Source organism: Ranitomeya variabilis, chromosome 2, assembly GCF_051348905.1.
Source record: "Ranitomeya variabilis isolate aRanVar5 chromosome 2, aRanVar5.hap1, whole genome shotgun sequence".
NCBI lineage: Eukaryota > Metazoa > Chordata > Amphibia > Anura > Dendrobatidae > Ranitomeya > Ranitomeya variabilis.
This window is the reverse complement of record NC_135233.1, coordinates 970,840,103-970,857,327: the sequence shown is the minus strand read 5'-3', so window position 1 is coordinate 970,857,327 and position 17,225 is coordinate 970,840,103. Positions and strand designations below refer to the sequence as shown.

The window sequence follows — 17,225 nt, the reverse complement described above, 5'->3', positions numbered from 1 at the left end:
TACCTGGGGACAACGTGAACACATGGAACTGTGCCTGCAGTTCCTCAGTCTTCTGTAGGCACGTCAGATGTCCATTTAACAAGGGAGTTATTATAATAAATATACCACGGAGTGGTGAGGGAGAAAAATATTCCAGCAAATGGTCTGGCTAATATTGAGGAGTGGAGTATCTGGGGTTATCTCTAAGCACAGAATGGAAACTGGATTGTCTGATCTGGGCTGGGAATAAATCACCACGAGGTACTGAACCTTTTAGTAGGTGCTGGGATAAATTAAAGACTAAATTTGTGAAAAAATACCTTTTTCTATGTAATTTTTGTTCTTGCAGCATGACAGCCCACTGCATAAAATAAAATGGTTGAGAGTGGTGTTGGATGAAGGGCACACAATCCGAAACCCAAATGCACAGCAGACGAAAGCTGTTCACAGCCTGGAGGCAGTAAGAAGATGGGTGCTAACAGGTACAAATAAATGAAAAATGTAAGCTTTGTGTGCTGTTAGTATCCCCTGGACTCTTGAAGATAAATATGATCTGTTACCCTCACAAGCATTCCTTGTTGGATGCTATGATATTAGGACATTTTCGTAAAACGGTTATCTATGTTTAGTGAATGGTAAGGAATCAATATATGTGACCCTTGTATGTTGGAGGAAATTTATCTAAATGGGGGCAAAGAAAGTGGTGCAGTTACCAATAGCAACCGATCTTTCCTCATAAAAGAAGCCTCTGGTGGACAGTTGTGTCTCTGGTGGGCTGCGGAGGAGGAGTGACCAGCAGGGGGAGAAAGAGAAGCAGAGGGAAACCATCGATCATACTGAGCTTTCCAACAAGTCTCTTGACTCACCTGAGAGCTGATTCACATCCAGACAGCTCAGCACTGCTGCGTATCCTTTTAGTGACGGAGCCAACTTTGATCTTAATGACAGAGGGCCATATTTCAAATCTGATGTGTCACTTTAGTGATGATAGCTCTCTTGGTGCTTTAAATTTAGGTCAATATGTTTTACATTTTTATAAAGATATCTGAAATTTGAAAAGTGCTAATTTTTGTAATTTTTATCAAACACAGAATGTTTATATAATTAAACAGACTTCAAACAAGTAAAAAAAAAAGAGAGCATGTCAGTTCTTTAACACCTTTCTGACTCTGGACGTAATATTCCGTCCATGTGACCTGGGCCTATTTGACAATGGATGGAATATTACATCATCGCAATCGCACACACACACACACACACACACACACACACACACACACACACACACACACACACACACAGAGGTGTGTGGGGGCGATCGCCGCAGGGTGTCGGCTGATTCTGACAGCTGACACCCAACGCTGGGTGCCAGGCACTTCCCCCCCCCCCCCCCCGAGGTGCTGCAAACAAACATGATCGCATCACTGACAGCCCCTCTGCCTTTGGATCGGAGACCCTGCAGCGTGATGCGGGGTCCTGATCGTTGCCATGGTAACCTGACGACATCCAGGTCACCAGAGCTACTAGTAAAATTGCTGATCGTGCACTATGCATGATCAGCAAGTCTCTCTGTCAGTGCAGAGCTGACCGCTTCTACTGCATGGAGATGAAGCAGCATCTGCATGCTATAGAAGCGATCAGCCTACATAAAATGATGGTCTCATAGTGGGACTACAGTAAAAAAAAGTTAGAAAAAAGTAAAAAAAAAAAAAAATGTTTTAAAATAATTGTAAAAAATTTTTTTCTTTAAATCTAAAATAATAAAAAAAAAATCAGTATTCTATCACTGAATAAATATTTGAATAAAAAAAAAATCTAAACATTAAAAGTACATATATTTGGTATTGCCGCGTCCGCAAGTGCCCAATCTATAAACTGTCCCACTAGTTAACCCCTTTAGTGAACACCATAAAAAAAATAAAATACAAGGCAAAAAACAATGCTTTATCATCTTACTGCCAAACAAAAGGTGGAATAACACACAATCAAGAACACAGCTATAAATAGCCATGGTACCGCTGAAAATGTCATCTTGTCCCGCAAAAAACAAGCCACCATAATGCTCCATCAGCAGAAAAATAGAAAAGTTATAGCTCTCAGAATAAAGTGATGCAAAAATATTTTTTTTTCTATAAAATCGTTTTTATTGTATAAAAGCGCCAAAACATAAAAAAAATATATAAATGAGGTATCTCTGTAATCGTACTGACCCGAAGAATAGGACTGCTTTACCAATTTTACCATGCACAGAACAGTATAGCACCCCCCCCCCCCCCAAAAAAAAAAAAAAATTCATGTATTGCTGGTTTTTGTTCATTCTGCCTCCCAAAATCGGAATAGAAAGTGATAAAAAATGTCATGTGCCCTAAAATGGTGCCAATAAAAACATCAACTCGTCCCGCAAAAAACAATCCCTCACATGACTCTGTGGGCCAGAATATGGAAAAATTATAGCTTTCAAAATGTGGTGAAAAGAAAACTATTTTTTGCAATAAAAAGCGTCTTTTAGTGTGTGACAGCAGCCAAACATAAAAAACCGCTATAAGGTCTCTTTCACACAACTTGATATTTCCGGTACCGGAGATGTCAGTGTTCGTGTGTGTAATACTTGCTGCACACGTGTGGTAACCGTGTTCTGCATCAGTACCACACGGACGGGCGCCAGGGAAGAAGTGTTACAGTAAGCGCTGTTCCCTGGCTCCGGGTGCTGAATACGTCTCTCATCATGCTCCCCTGCTCTGCCTGCGATCAGTGTGAGCAGGGAGTTATATTTAAGTGATAAAAGAGACAACAGGCGGCGGCTGATGGGACTATTACTCCCATCAGCCTATCCCTGCTCCTGCTAATAACAGTGACAGCAGGAGCGGCTGATGGGGGTATTCATCAACCGCCACCTGTGCTATAAATAGATAAATAAATGAAAAAACAAAACTCAGTTGGAGGCTGCAACCCTCAGGTGTCAGCTTCATCATGGTTGGTTATCAAGAATAGAGATGTCCTCACACTGTGTTTTTTTAATTATTTAAATAATTTAAAAAAAACGGTGTGGGGTCCTCCCATTTTTTTGACAACCAGCCTTGCTAAAGCTCTCAGCTGTGGTCTGGTATTTTCAGGCTGGTAAGGGTCCATGGATATTGACCCCCCCAGCCTAAAAATAGCAGCCCACAGCTGCCCAGAAAAGGCATATCTATTAAATGCGCCAATTCTGGCACTTTGCCCAGCTCTTCCCACTTGCCCTGTAGCGGTGACTTCCGTGAGATCCCTTCTAGATCTCACCGCAGCTCATCCTGGCTGGGAACGGAGCCTCAGTGACCAGAGGTAACCTCTATGACGTCACCCCCGATCACGGACACTGCGTCCCAGCAGCTCATCCACCAGTAGTAACCAGCCTGGACGGTTGCATCTTGGCACCGTCCAGGTTGAAAACTAATTATCCCCCAGACATGGATTACGGCGTGGGACAGAACGACAGACAGGTATGGTATATTGTTGTTTTTTTATTTTAGTTTTATTACAGAAGAACGAGAGCTTCGGTGGAATAGGCGTTTGGTGAGTATAACTTTTTTTATTTTTAAATAAAACAAAAAACAGTTTCATTTATTTTTTTCTAATAAAATACTTTATTCTGGCTGTGTCTTTGTTTACCACGTAACTATAGGATTAGTAATGGATAGGTGTCTTATAGACTCTTCTCCATTACTAAGCCGTGGGCTCAGTGTTACCTGACAATATAAAGGTGAAATCAACCCCACAAATATGAACCCCACTTGCCACCACTACAGGGCAAGTGAGAAGAGCTGGGCAAAGCGGGCTACCATTTTTAGTCTGGGGGGTCAATATCCATGGCCCCTTACCAGCCTGAGAATACCAGCCCCTAGCTGTGAGCTTTAGCAAGGCTGGTTGAAAAAATGGGGGAACCCCACGCCATTTTTTTTAATTTAAATAATAAAAAATTAAAAAACAGCGTGGGGACCCCTCTATTCTTGATAACCAACCTTGCAGAAGATGGCAGCTGAGGGTTTCAGCCCCCAGCTGTGAGTCTTGCCTCGGAAACGAAGCAGCGCTTTGTGGTTTTTTTTACCCCAAATTTGGCTGGAGATCATCACAACAGCCTCTGGTAATGGGGCAGAGGATCACCAGAACAGCTTGTGACAATGGGGCAGAGGATCACCAGAACAGCCTGTGACAATGGGGCAGGAAATTACCAGAAAAGCCTGTGACAGAGGGGCAGAGGATCCCCAGAACAGCCTGTGACAATGGGGCAGAGGATCCCCAGAACAGCCTGTGACAATGGGATAGGAAATCATCAGAAAAGCCTGTGACAGAGGGGCAGAGGATCACCAGAATCAACCGTGATAATGGGCCAGAGGATCACCAGAACAGCTTGTGGCAATGGGGCAGGGGATCACCAGAACAACCTGTGACAATGGCGTAGAAAATCACCAGAACAGCCTGTGTCAATGGGGCAGAGGATCACCAGAATCAACTGTGATAATGGGGCAGAGGATCACCAGAACAGCCTGTGGCAATGGGGCAAGGGATCACCAGAACAGGCTAACAGTGGGGCAGGAAATCACCAGAACAGCCTGTGACAATGGGGCAGGGGATCACCAGAACAGCCTGTGACAATGGGGCAGATGATCACCAGAACAGCCTGTGTCAATGGGGCAGGGGATTACCAGAAAAACATGGGGCAGGGGGATCACCAGAATAACATGTGGCAATGGGGCAGAGGATCACCAGAACAGCCTGTGGCAATGGGGCAGGGGATCACCAGAATCAACTGTGACAATGGGGCAGAGGATCACCAGAACAGCCTGTGGTAATGGGGCAGAGGATCACCAGAACAGCCTGTGGCAATGGGGCAGGGGGATCACCAGAATAACATGTGGCAATGGGGCAGGGGGATCACCAGAATAACATGTGGCAATGGGGAAGGGGATCACAGAACAGCCTGTGATAATGGGCAGAGGAGCACCAGAACAGCCTGTGGCAATGGGGCAGGAAATCACCAGAACAGCCTGTGACAATGGGGCAGGGGATCACCAGAATCAACTGTGACAATGGGGCAGATGATCACCAGAACAGCCTGTGACAATGGGGCAGATGATCACCAGAACAGCCTGTGTCAATGGGGCAGGGGATTACCAGAAAAACATGGGACAGGGGGATCACCAGAATAACATGTGGCAATGGGGCAGAGGATCACCAGAACAGCCTGTGGCAATGGGGCAGGGGATCACCAGAACAGCCTGTGGCAATGGGGCAGGGGATCACCAGAATAACATGTGGCAATGGGGCAGGGGGATCACCAGAATAACATGTGGCAATGGGGCAGGGGATCACAGAACAGCCTGTGATAATGGGCAGAGGAGCACCAGAACAGCCTGTGGCAATGGGGCAGAGGAGCACCAGAATCAACTGTGATAATGAGGCAGAGGAGCACCAGAACTGCCTGTGGCAATGGGGCAGGGGGATCACCAGAATAACATGTGGCAATGGGGCAGGGGATCACTAGAACAACCCATGATAATGGGGCAGGGGGATCACCAGAACAGCCTGTGATAATGGGGCAGAGGATCACTAGAACAGCCTGTGGCAATGGGGCAGGGGATCACCAGAACAGCCTGTGGCAATGGTGCTGAGGATCACCAGAACAACCTGTGGCAATGGGGCAGGGGGATCACCAGAATAACATGTGGCAATGGGGCAGAGGATCACTAGAACAACCCGTGATAATGGGGCAGGGGATCACTAGAACAACCCGTGATAATGGGGCAGGCAATCGCCAGAACAGCCTGTGACAATGGGGCAGGGGATCACTAGAATAACATGTGCTTGAGGGACTGTGCTTACAGATGTTAGATTCTCAACAACCAGTTTTGTTTATTAATATCTCTATTATTTAGCTTTTTTTTTGTTCCAGCAATGTATATAAGGACTAAAAAAAGTATTAAAAATTATAACAGATTTCACTCAGCGGTCAAGTTTCTCATGCCAGCTTTTCCTTGGTCTCCAGTAAAGTTTAGCTGCTGCCGTTTTGTGTGTGTGACACGTCATTGAGCACTGCAGTGATGTCAGTGTCCGCCATGTGACTGCTGTTATTACTGATTATTACTCATGAGGGATCAGCACATGATACGAAAGAGACTTCGTTATTTTAACCCAAATCTATGTGATATATGTATGGGGACAGAAAGCCTATGCTTTTTTTTTTTATATACTTGGTAATTAACATGTTTTGACACTTAAACCCCAGGTACGCCTATTCAGAATTCCCTGAAGGATTTATGGTCCATTCTGTCTTTTTTGAAGCTGAAACCATTCACTGAAAGGGAGTGGTGGCACCGTACGATTCAGAGACCAGTCACCACTGGAGATCAAGCCGGATTAAGGTAGAAAAGTGTAACGTCTAGAGGTTGTTAGACATCAAAGGTGTTTTTCTTATGGTCTGTTATTACAAAATATATGTATGTGTATATATAATATATCTTTTCAACAAATTAATGGAAGAGCTTCATCGTATAGCCTGGGACAACGTTGTGGTAACTGGGGATACCATGCATAAATATGGCATTTTTGAGGAAATTCTACTAGAATCCTGCAGAAAACATATACCCTCTGGTAATAAAATGTCAAGGAATAAAAAGAAACCATTATGGATGAACAGGACAGTACGAAGTTTAATAAGACAAAAACAAAGGGAATTCAAAATCTTGAAAGCCGAGAATACTGATATAGCATTTCAGGAGTTTAAAGATCTAAATAAGAAATGTAAAAATGAAATCAAGCTAGCAAAGTTATCTACAGAGAAACAAATTGCCAACGACATTAAAAATAAATGCCAAATTTTTTTATAAATACTTCAATGCCAAAAAGAAAAAAATTGATGGTTATCGGCCCCTTAAAAGATGACAATAACAAGATAATCACAGAGGATAAAGAAAAGGCTGAGATATTAAACAGGCACTTTTCATTATTGTTCATCAATGAACGGTCTGTTACAGGGATCATTCAACAAGGCAAAAATCAAAATTCACAACCTGATTTAACTAGTTTAACACAAAAAGAAGTGCATCTATGTCTGAGCAATTTAAACATTGACGAATCCCCCGGCCCAGATGGCATTCATCCACGGATACTGAGGAAATTGAGCTCAATAATTGACAGATCACTGTATCTCATATTCTTAGACTCTCTTGTAACAGGGGTGGTGCCACAGCATTGGAGGATGGCTCACGTGGTACCAATATTTAAGAAAGGTAAGAAGGTGGATCCAGGCAACTACCTTCCGGTAAGCCTGACATCAGTAGTGTGCAAAAATTTTTAGGGCATCAGTAGAGATCACCTGCAGAAATATATTGCAGAGAATCTATATATATATATATATATATATATATATATATATATATATATATATATATATATATATATATATATATATATATATATATATATATATATATATATATATATATATCTATATATATAATTGTCTAAGGGTTTTTCCGTCTGTCTGTCTGTCTGTCTGTCTGTCTTTCTGTCTGTCTGTCTGTCTGTCTGTCTTTCTGTCTGTCTGTCTGTCTGTCTGTCTGTCCTGGAAATCCCGCGTCTCTGATTGGTTGAGGCCGCCAGGCCTCGACCAATCAGCGACGGGCACAGCATGGCGACGATGATGTCATAATGGAAATCCCGCGTCTCTGATTGGTCGAGGCCACCAGGCCTCGACCAATCAGCGACGGGCACAGTATCGACGTAGATGTCATAATGGTTGCCATGGCGACGATGATGTCATAAAGGTCTCTGATTGGTCGAGGCCGCCAGGCGACGGGCACAGTATCAACGTAGGTCATAATGGTTGCCATGGCGACGATGATGTCATAAAGGTTGCCCCGACCAATCAGCGACGGGCACAGTCTGCCGCGAATTCTGGAATCATCATTGTCCATATACTACGGGGACATGCATATTCTAGAATACCCGATGCGTTAGAATCGGGCCACAATCTAGTATATAATAATTGTCTAAGGGTCTGTCTGTCTGTCTTTCTGTCTGTCTGTCTGTCTGTCTGTCTGTCCTGGAAATCCCGCCTCTCTGATTGGTCGAGGCCGCCAGGCCTCGACCAATCAGCGATGGGCACAGCATGGCGACGATGATGTCATAATGGAAATCCCGCCTCTCTGATTGGTCGAGGCCTCCAGGCCTCGACCAATCAGCGACGGGCACAGTATCGACGTAGATGTCATAATGGTTGCCATGGCGACGATGATGTCCTAAAGGTTGCCTCGACCAATCAGCGACGGGCACAGTCTGCCACGAATTCTGGAATCATCATTGTCCATATACTACAGGGACATGCATATTCTAGAATACCCGATGCTTTAGAATCGGGCCACAGTCTAGTATATATATAATTGTCTAAGGGTTTTTCTGTCTGTCTGTCCTGGAAATCCCGTGTCTCTGATTGGTCGAGGCCCCCAGGCCTCGACCAATCAGCGACGGGCACAGCATGGCGGCGATGATGTCATAAAGGTTGCCTCGACCAATCAGCGACGGGCACAGTCTGCCGCGAATTCGCCTCGACCAATCAGCGACGGGCACAGTATCGACGTAGATGTCATAATGGTTGCCATGGCGACGATGATGTCATAAAGGTTGCCTCGACCAATCAGCGACGGGCACAGTCTGCCGCGAATTCTGGAATCATCATTGTCCATATACTACGGGGACATGCATATTCTAGAATACCCGATGCATTAGAATCGGGCCACAGTCTAGTAATATAATAACTGACAACCAGCATGGATTCATGAAGAATAAGTCGTGTCTAACTAACAGGTTGGGTTTCCATGAGGAGTTAAGTGAAAATCTGGATGTTGGTAATGCGGCTGATGTGATTTATCTGGACTTTGCAAGGGCATTTGATACAGTTCCACATAATAGCCTTATACTGAAGCTACAGAAGCAAGGACTGGGGCAAACTATATGCAGATAGGTAAGGAATTGGCTAAATGACAGGAAACAAAGAGTTGTCATAAATGGTACGTTCTCTAAATAGGATATAGTCAGCAGTGGGGTACGTAGGGATCTGTGCTAGGACCGATTCTTTTTAACCTCTTTTATTAATGACCTAGTGGATGGGATTGAGAGTGAAGTGTCAGTCTTTGCTGACGACACCAAACTATGTAGGATGTTTAAATCTGACCTTGACATTACAATATAGCAAAATGATCTGAATAAGATGTCACAATGGGCAAACACTTGGCAATTGAGATTTCCGTGGGTGCGGAAAGTATTCAGACACCTTTAAATTTTTCACTCTGTTTCATTGCAGCCATTTGGTAAATTCAAAAAAGTTGATTTTTTTTTTTCCTCATTAATGTACACTCTGCACCCCATCTTGACAAAAAAAATCAGAAATGTAGAAATTTTTGCAAATTTATTAAAGAAAAACTGAAACGTCACATGGTCATAAGTATTCAGACCCTTTGCTCAGTATTGAGTAGAAGCACACTTTTGAGCTAGTGCAGCCATGAGTCTTCTTGGGAATGATGCAACAAGTTTTTCACATCTGGATTTGGGGATCCTCTGCCATTCTTCTTTGCAGATCCTCTCCAGTTCCGTCAGGTTGGATGGTGAATCTTGGTGGACAGCCATTTTCAAGTCTCTCCAGAGATGCTCAATTGGATTTCGGTCAGGGCTCTGGCTGGGCCAGTCAAGAATGGTCACAGAGTTGTTCTAAAGCCACTCCTTTGTTATTTTAGATGTGTGCTTAGGGTCATTGTCTTGTTGGAATGTTTATCTTCGGCCAAGTCTGAGGTCCAGAGCATTCTGGAAGAGGTTTTCATCCAGGATATCTCTGTACTTGGCCGCATTCATGTTTCCTTCAATGACAACCAGTCGTCCTCTCCCTGCAGCTGAAAAACTCCTCCATAGCATGTTGCTGCCATCACCATGTTTCACTGTTGGGAATGTATTGGGCAGGTGATGAGCAGTGCCTGGTTTTCTGCACACATACCGCTTTGAATTATCACCAAAAAGGTCTATCTTTGTCTCATCAGACCAGAGAATCTTATTTCTCATAGTGTGGTAGTCATTCATGTGTATTTAGCAAACTCTGTGCAGGCTTTTATATGTCTTGCACTGATGAAAGGCTTCCGTTCGGCCACTCTGCCATAACGGCTCGACTGGTGGAGGGCTGCAGTGATAGTTGACTTTGTGGAACTTTCTTCCATCTCCCTACTGCATCTCTGGAGCTCAGCCACAGTGATCTTGGGGTTCTTCTTTACCTCTCACTAAGGCTCTTCTCCCACGATTGCTCAGTTTGGCTGGACGGCCAGGACTAGGAAGACTTCTGGTGGTCCCAAACGTCTTCCATTTAAGGATTATGGAGGCCACTGTTCTCTTAGTAACCTTGAGTACTGCAGAAATTCTTTTTAACCTTGGCCAGATCTGTGCCTTGCCACAACTCTGTCTCTGAGCTTCTTGGCCAGTTCCTTTGACCTCATGATTTTCATTTGGTCTGACATGCACTGTGAGCTGTGAGATCTTATATAGACAGGTGTGTGCCTTTCCAAATCAAGTGCTATCAGTTTAATTAAACACAGCTGGACTCCAATGAAGGAGTAGATCCATCTCGAGGATGATCACAAGGAAATGGACAGCGTGTGACTTAAATATGAGTGTCAGAGCAAAGGGTCTGAATACTTATGACCATGTGATATTTCAGTTTTTCTTTTTTAATAAATATGCAAAAAAAAAATCTACATTCTGTTTTTTTTTTCAGTCAAGATGGGGTGCAGAGTGTACATTAATGAGTAAAAAAAATGAACCTTTTTGAATTTACCATATGGCTGCAGTGAAACAGAGTGAAAAAATTTAAAGGGGTCTGAATACTTTCCATATCCACTGTAAAGTAGATAAATGTAAAGTAATGCACCTAGGACGGAGTAATCCTATTGCTGCCTATACTTTAAATGGGAGTATACTCGGGGCTACAGAACAGGAGAAGGACTTATTATTCTCGTTACAAGTAAGCTGAGCAGCAGTACTCAATGTCAAAGCTGCCGCTGCAAAAGCAAACAAGATATTGGGATGTATAAAAACAGAAACTCCCGCGATCCCAACATATTACCGTATTACCCCTTTATAAATCACTGGTGAGACCACATCTAGAATATGGGATCCAGTTTTGGGCTCCACATTTTAAAAAGGATATTCAGAAGTTAGAATCGGTTCAACGACGGGCAGGTAGATTATTACAAGGGATGGAAGGCCTCTCATATGATGAGAGGTTGGAAAAATTGGGCTTGTTTAGCTTAGGAAAGAGACGCCTCAGAAGGGATCTCATTTACATGTATAAATATATGTGTGGCCAGTACAAAACACTGGCACGTGACTTATTCCTTCCAAAGACCATACTGAGGACTAGGAGGCACTCATTATGGGAAGAAGAAAGATGATTCCGGCAGCTAAACAGGAAAGGGTTTTTTAGGCCATGTTCACACAGTGCGTTTTTTACCGCGGAACCGCAGCGGTTTTGCCGCTGCGGTTCCGCAGCTTTTTTCCATGCAGGGTACAGTACAATGTACCCTATGGAAAACAGGAACCACTGTGCACATGATCCTGAATTTTAAAAAAAAAGCCGCGCTGAATAGCTGCGGGAAAAAAGAAGGAGCATGTCACTTCTTTGCCCGAAACAGCAGCGGTTCTGCACCCATAGACCTCCATTGTGAGGTCAAACCCACAGTAAAACCCGCAGATCAAAAATATATCTGCGGGTTTTATTGCGGTTTGTGGTGCAGAACCGCTGCAGCCGGAAGTGCGGGGAAGCGGCCGGAAGTGCGTGGGCGGAAGTGCTTGGGCGGAGAGACATGGAGGCATACCGTCGCATGGGGATCGTGTCGGCTGTTTGATTGATTTGGTATGTGTGTGTGTGTATGTATGTGTGTGTGTCTGTGTGTGTGTATGTGTGTGCGTGTGTGTGTGCGTGTCCCCATGCGACGCTAGTGCCACCATTGTGCTAAGTCGCCGTATGGGACTACTACTCCCATCTGGTATTAGGATGGGAGAGTTGTCCCTGTGTCCGGCGACTTAGCACAGTTGTAAAGTTACACAAAACACACACAGTACACATACATGACACACAGTACAGTACATACAACACATAACATAGAGTATATACTCACCAACAGCACACTTGTAGGCGAAGCCCTCGATCCTCCAGGAAAAAATCACAAAATAAAAAATCAAATTCATACTCCCTGTCCGCAGAATCCATAAAACGAGTGTCCCACGCCGATCCCCTGCTCTCCGGCGATACACTGCCAGGAGCGAAGCTCCTAGCAGTGTATCGCGTACTGTTCCGGAGTTCAATGACTCCGGCGTCTCGGTTAACGGCAGTACAGCTGCGTTGAACTTTCCCACGCAGCACTGCCGTTAAGCGAGAGTGCCGGGGTCAATGACCGCCGGTAAACTCGCTCGCGCATGCGCAGTGACACACCGACAGGAACTATGGCTCCTGTCAGTGTGTTGCTGCAGCCGTGGAGAGCAGACATATCTCTAGATGTGTCTGTTCTCCATGGAAAATCTTCGTGGGATACGTGGCACTTAAATACGTGGCAATTAAATACGTGACACGTGGCACTTATACGTGATACGTGTCACTTAAATACGTGATACGTGTCACTTAAATATGTGATACGTGGCACTTAAATACGTGGCACGTGGCACTGAACTACGTGGCACTGAAATACGTGATACGTGGCACTTAAATACGTGGCACGTGGCACTGAAATACGTGATATGTGGCACTGAAATACGTGGCACTGAAATACGTGATACGTGGCACTTAAATACGTGGCACGTGGCACTGAAATACGTGATACGTGGCACTGAAATAAGTGGCACGTGGCACTGAAATACGTGATACGTGGCACTTAAATACGTGATACGTGGCACTGAAATACGTGGCACGTGGCACTGAAATACGTGATACGTGGCACTTAAATACGTGGCACTGAAATACGTGATACGTGGCACTTAAATACGTGGCACGTGGCACTGAAATACGTGATACGTGGCACTGAAATACGTGGCACTGAAATACGTGATACGTGGCACTGAAATACGTGGCACTGAAATACGTGGCACATGGCACTGAAATACGTGATACGTGGCACTGAAATACGTGGCACTGAAATACGTGGCACTGAAATACGTGGCACTGAAATACGTGGCACTGAAATACGTGGCACTGAAATACGTGGCACTGAAATACGTGGCACTGAAATACGTGATACGTGGCACTGAAATACGTGGCACTGAAATACGTGGCACTGAAATACGTGGCACTGAAATACGTGGCACTGAAATACGTGATACGTGGCACTGAAATATGTGGCACTGAAATACGTGGCACTTAAATACGTGGCACTTAGGCTATGCGTTGTGCGCTGCAGCGTCGGCGCCGCAACACACAACGCAAACAAAAACGCAGCAAAACGCATGCACAACGCTGCGTTTTGCGCCGCATGCGTCCTTTTTTTGATTGATTTTGGACGCAGCAAAAATGCAACTTGCTGCGTCCTCTGCGCCCGGATGCGTGCGCTGCAGTGACGCATGCGGCGCAAAACGCAAGTGCGACGCATGTCCATGCGCCCCCATGTTAAATATAGGGGCGCATGACGCATGCGGCGACGCTGCGGCGCCCGACGCTGCGGCGCAGACCGCAAATGTGAACGTAGACTTAAATAGCTGGATAGAGCTGGATCCGCGGGCTGTGATCTGGCCTACGCTCAGCACTCTGCGGAGCGCTGTCATTCAAAACACGTCCACTCATTTTGGTGTTTAGTCCCAAAATGGAGGATGGAAGAAGAAAAGGGTTGGACAAGGAAATGACATCATTTCTTTTTTTTTTTTCCCCCACTGCAGTTAAAGCTTTATTTGTGTCAAACACAGACAATCTGCAGAGAAAACTGCATAAAAAACCGCACTAAAAACCGCATCAAAAACGCATCAAAAACCGCACCAAAAACGCACCTGCGTTTTCTGCCAAGAGCTGCGGTTTTTGACCTGAAAAAAAAGGATTGAAATCAGGAACGTGTGAACATACCCTTACAGTTAGAGCAGTCAAGACTGTGGAATGCCCTACCACAAATGGTAGTAATGGCAGACACTATAATAGCTTTTAAAGAAGGGCTGGATGATTTCCTTGATACACATAACATTGCGGGTTATAGCTAAATTACTGACGAAATGTACAATTGGTGGAGAAAGTTGAACTTGATGGATCTACGTAACTGTGTATGTGTATGTGTGCAGCGCTGGGGTCCTGGGTTCAAACCCCACCAAGGACAACATCTGCAAAGAGTTTGTTTCCTCCCACATTCCAAAGACATAATGATAGGGAATTTAGATTGTGAGCCCCATTGGGGACAGCGATGATGATGTCTGTAAAGCGCTGCGGAATATGTTAGCGCTATATAAAAATAAAGATGATTATTATGTATATATACAGTGCCTTGCAAAAGTATTAGTCTCCCTGGAACTTTTCCACCTTTTCCCACATATCATGCTTCAAACATAAAGATACCAAATGTAAATTTTTGATGAAGAATCAGCAACAAGTGGAAAACAATTGTGAAGTTGAACGAAATTTATTGGTTATTTTTAATTTTTGTGGAAATTCAAAAACTGAAAAGTGGGGCGCGCAATATTATTTGGCCCCTTTAACTTAATACTTTGTTGCTCCACCTTTTGCAACGATTACAGCTGCAAGTCGCTTGGGGTATGTCTATCAATTTTGTACATCGAGAGACTGAAATTCTTGCCCATTCTTCCTTGGCAAATAGCTCGAGCTCACTGAGGTTTGATGGAGATCGTTTGTGAACAGTAGTTTTCAGCTCTTTCCACAGATTCTCGATTGGATTGAGGTCTGGACTTTGACTTGGCCATTCTAACACCTGGATACGGTTATTTGTGAACCATTCCATTGTAGATTTTGCTTTATGTTTGGTATCATTGTCTTGTTAGAAGACAAATCTCCGTCCCAGTCTCGGGTCTTTTGCAGACTCCAACAGGTTTTCTTCAAGAATGATCCTGTATTTGGCTCCATCCATCTTCCCATCAATTTTAACAATCTTCCCTGTCCCTACTGAAGAAAAGCAGGCCCAAACCATGATGCTGCCACCACCATATTTGACAGTGGGGATGGTGTGTTCAGGGTGATGAGCTGTGTTGCTTTTACGCCAAATATATCGTTGGGCATTGTGGCCAAAAAGTTCGATTTTGGTTTCATCTGACCAGAGCACCTTCTTCCACATGTTTGGTGTGTCTCCCAGGTGGCTTGTTGCAAACTTTAAACAACACCTTTTATGGATATATTTGAGAAATGGCTTTCTTCTTGCCACTCTTCCATAAAGGCCAGATTTGTGCAGTGTACGACTGATTGTTGTCCTATGGACAGACTGTCCCAAGTTAGCTGTAGATCTCTGAAGTTCATTCAGAGTGATCATGGGCCTCTTGGCTGCATCTCTGATCAGTCTTCTCCTTGTTTGAGATGAAAGTTTAGAGGGACGGCCGTGTCTTGGTAGATTTGCAGTGGTATGATACTCCTTCCATTTCAATATGATCGCTTGCACAGTGCTCCTTGGGATGTTTAAAGTTTTGGAAATCATTTTGTATCCAAATCCAGCTTTAAACTTCTCCACAACAGTATCACGGACCTGCCTGTTGGTCTTCATGATGCTCTCTGTGCTTCAGATAAAACCCTGAGACTATCACAGAGCAGGAGCCGAATAATATTGCACACCCCACTTTTCAGTTTTTGAATTTCCACAAAAATTTAAAATAACCAATTAATTTCGTTCAATTTCACAACTGTGTTCCACTTGTTGTTGATTCTTCACCAAAAATTTAAATTTGGTATCTTTATGTTTGAAGCATGATATGTGGGAAAAGGTTGAAAAGTTCCAGGGAGCCGAATGCTTTCGCAAGGCACTGTGTGTGTGTGTGTGTATATATATATATATATATATATATATATATATATATATATATAATCTTTCTTAGCTGCTTTTTTTCTTGCCATAATACAAATTCTAACAGTCTATTCAGTAGGACTATCAGCTGTGTATCCACCAGACTTCTGCACAACACAACTGATGGTCCCAACCCCATTTATAAGGCAAGAAATCCCACTTATTAAACCTGACAGGGCACACCTGTGAAGTGAAAATCATTCCTGTTGACTACCTCTTGAAGCTCATCAAGAGAATGCCAAGAGTGTGCAAAGCAGTCATCAACGCAAAAGGTGGCTACTTTGAAGAACCTAGAATATAAGACATAATTTCAGTTATTTCACACTTTTTTGTTAAGTATATAATTCTACATGTGGTAATTCATAGTTTTGATGCCTTCAGTGTGAATGTACAATTTTTATAGTCATGAAAATACAGAAAAATCTTTAAATGAGAAGGTGTGTCCAAACTTTTGGTCTGCAATGCATGTATATGTGTGCGCGTGTGTGTGTGTGTGTGTGTGTGTGTGTGCGCGTGTGTGTGTGTGTATATATATATATATATATACAGCCCGTTAACGCATGTGTTGAATGGGCTGCTGTTAACGCAATGTGAACCTAGCCTAACTTATATTTTCATGAAACTGGTTTAATAAAAATGTACTACTCTCAGTATTGAGAAAGAAACGCGTTAGTAGGGATTTTTTTCTGGGGTTACCACCAGACCCATACTTGGCGTACTGCCCTTGTGAGGCCGGACGCAAACACACGGGGCATGACAGGGTAGATAGAGGTGATAACTGGACATTAGGATTTATTGGCCATTTATGTAGGTAATACATGCGAGTTGGTCGTCAATTTTTCCAGAGAATATTCCTATTTTATTGGAATCATTAAAAGTTATGTCTTAAGAGAGACATTTTCTTTTCTGATTGAATTACTGATATAGCACCATCATATACCGCAGCGCTTTAAAGATATTGTCATTACTGCTCCCATTGGGGCTCAATATCTGCATTCCTTATCCGTGTGTCTTTGGAGTGTAGGAGGAAATCGGAGAACCCGGAGTGAACCCACACAAACATGGGGAGAACATACAGACTCCCTGCAGATGTTGTCCTTGGTGGGATTTGAACCCAGGACTCCATCGCTGCAAATATACAGTGCTAACCACTGCGCCACCATGCTGCCCATACTGCCGGCACAAATAAGAGGCCTTACTTTCTTG

At 43.8% G+C, this 17,225-nt stretch overlaps 1 protein-coding gene across 3 annotated transcripts in view; it reads left to right on the top strand.

The window, feature by feature from the left end:
- Positions 1–17,225, top strand: part of HLTF (helicase like transcription factor) — a 136,274-nt gene that overhangs the window by 83,564 nt on the left and 35,485 nt on the right. For all 3 annotated transcript variants that reach the window (XM_077290834.1, XM_077290835.1, XM_077290836.1), the window contains exons 15-16: positions 329–461; positions 6,239–6,374. In XM_077290834.1, the coding sequence (XP_077146949.1) occupies positions 329–461; positions 6,239–6,374 (269 nt within the window). The remainder of the gene's footprint in view (positions 1–328; positions 462–6,238; positions 6,375–17,225) is intronic.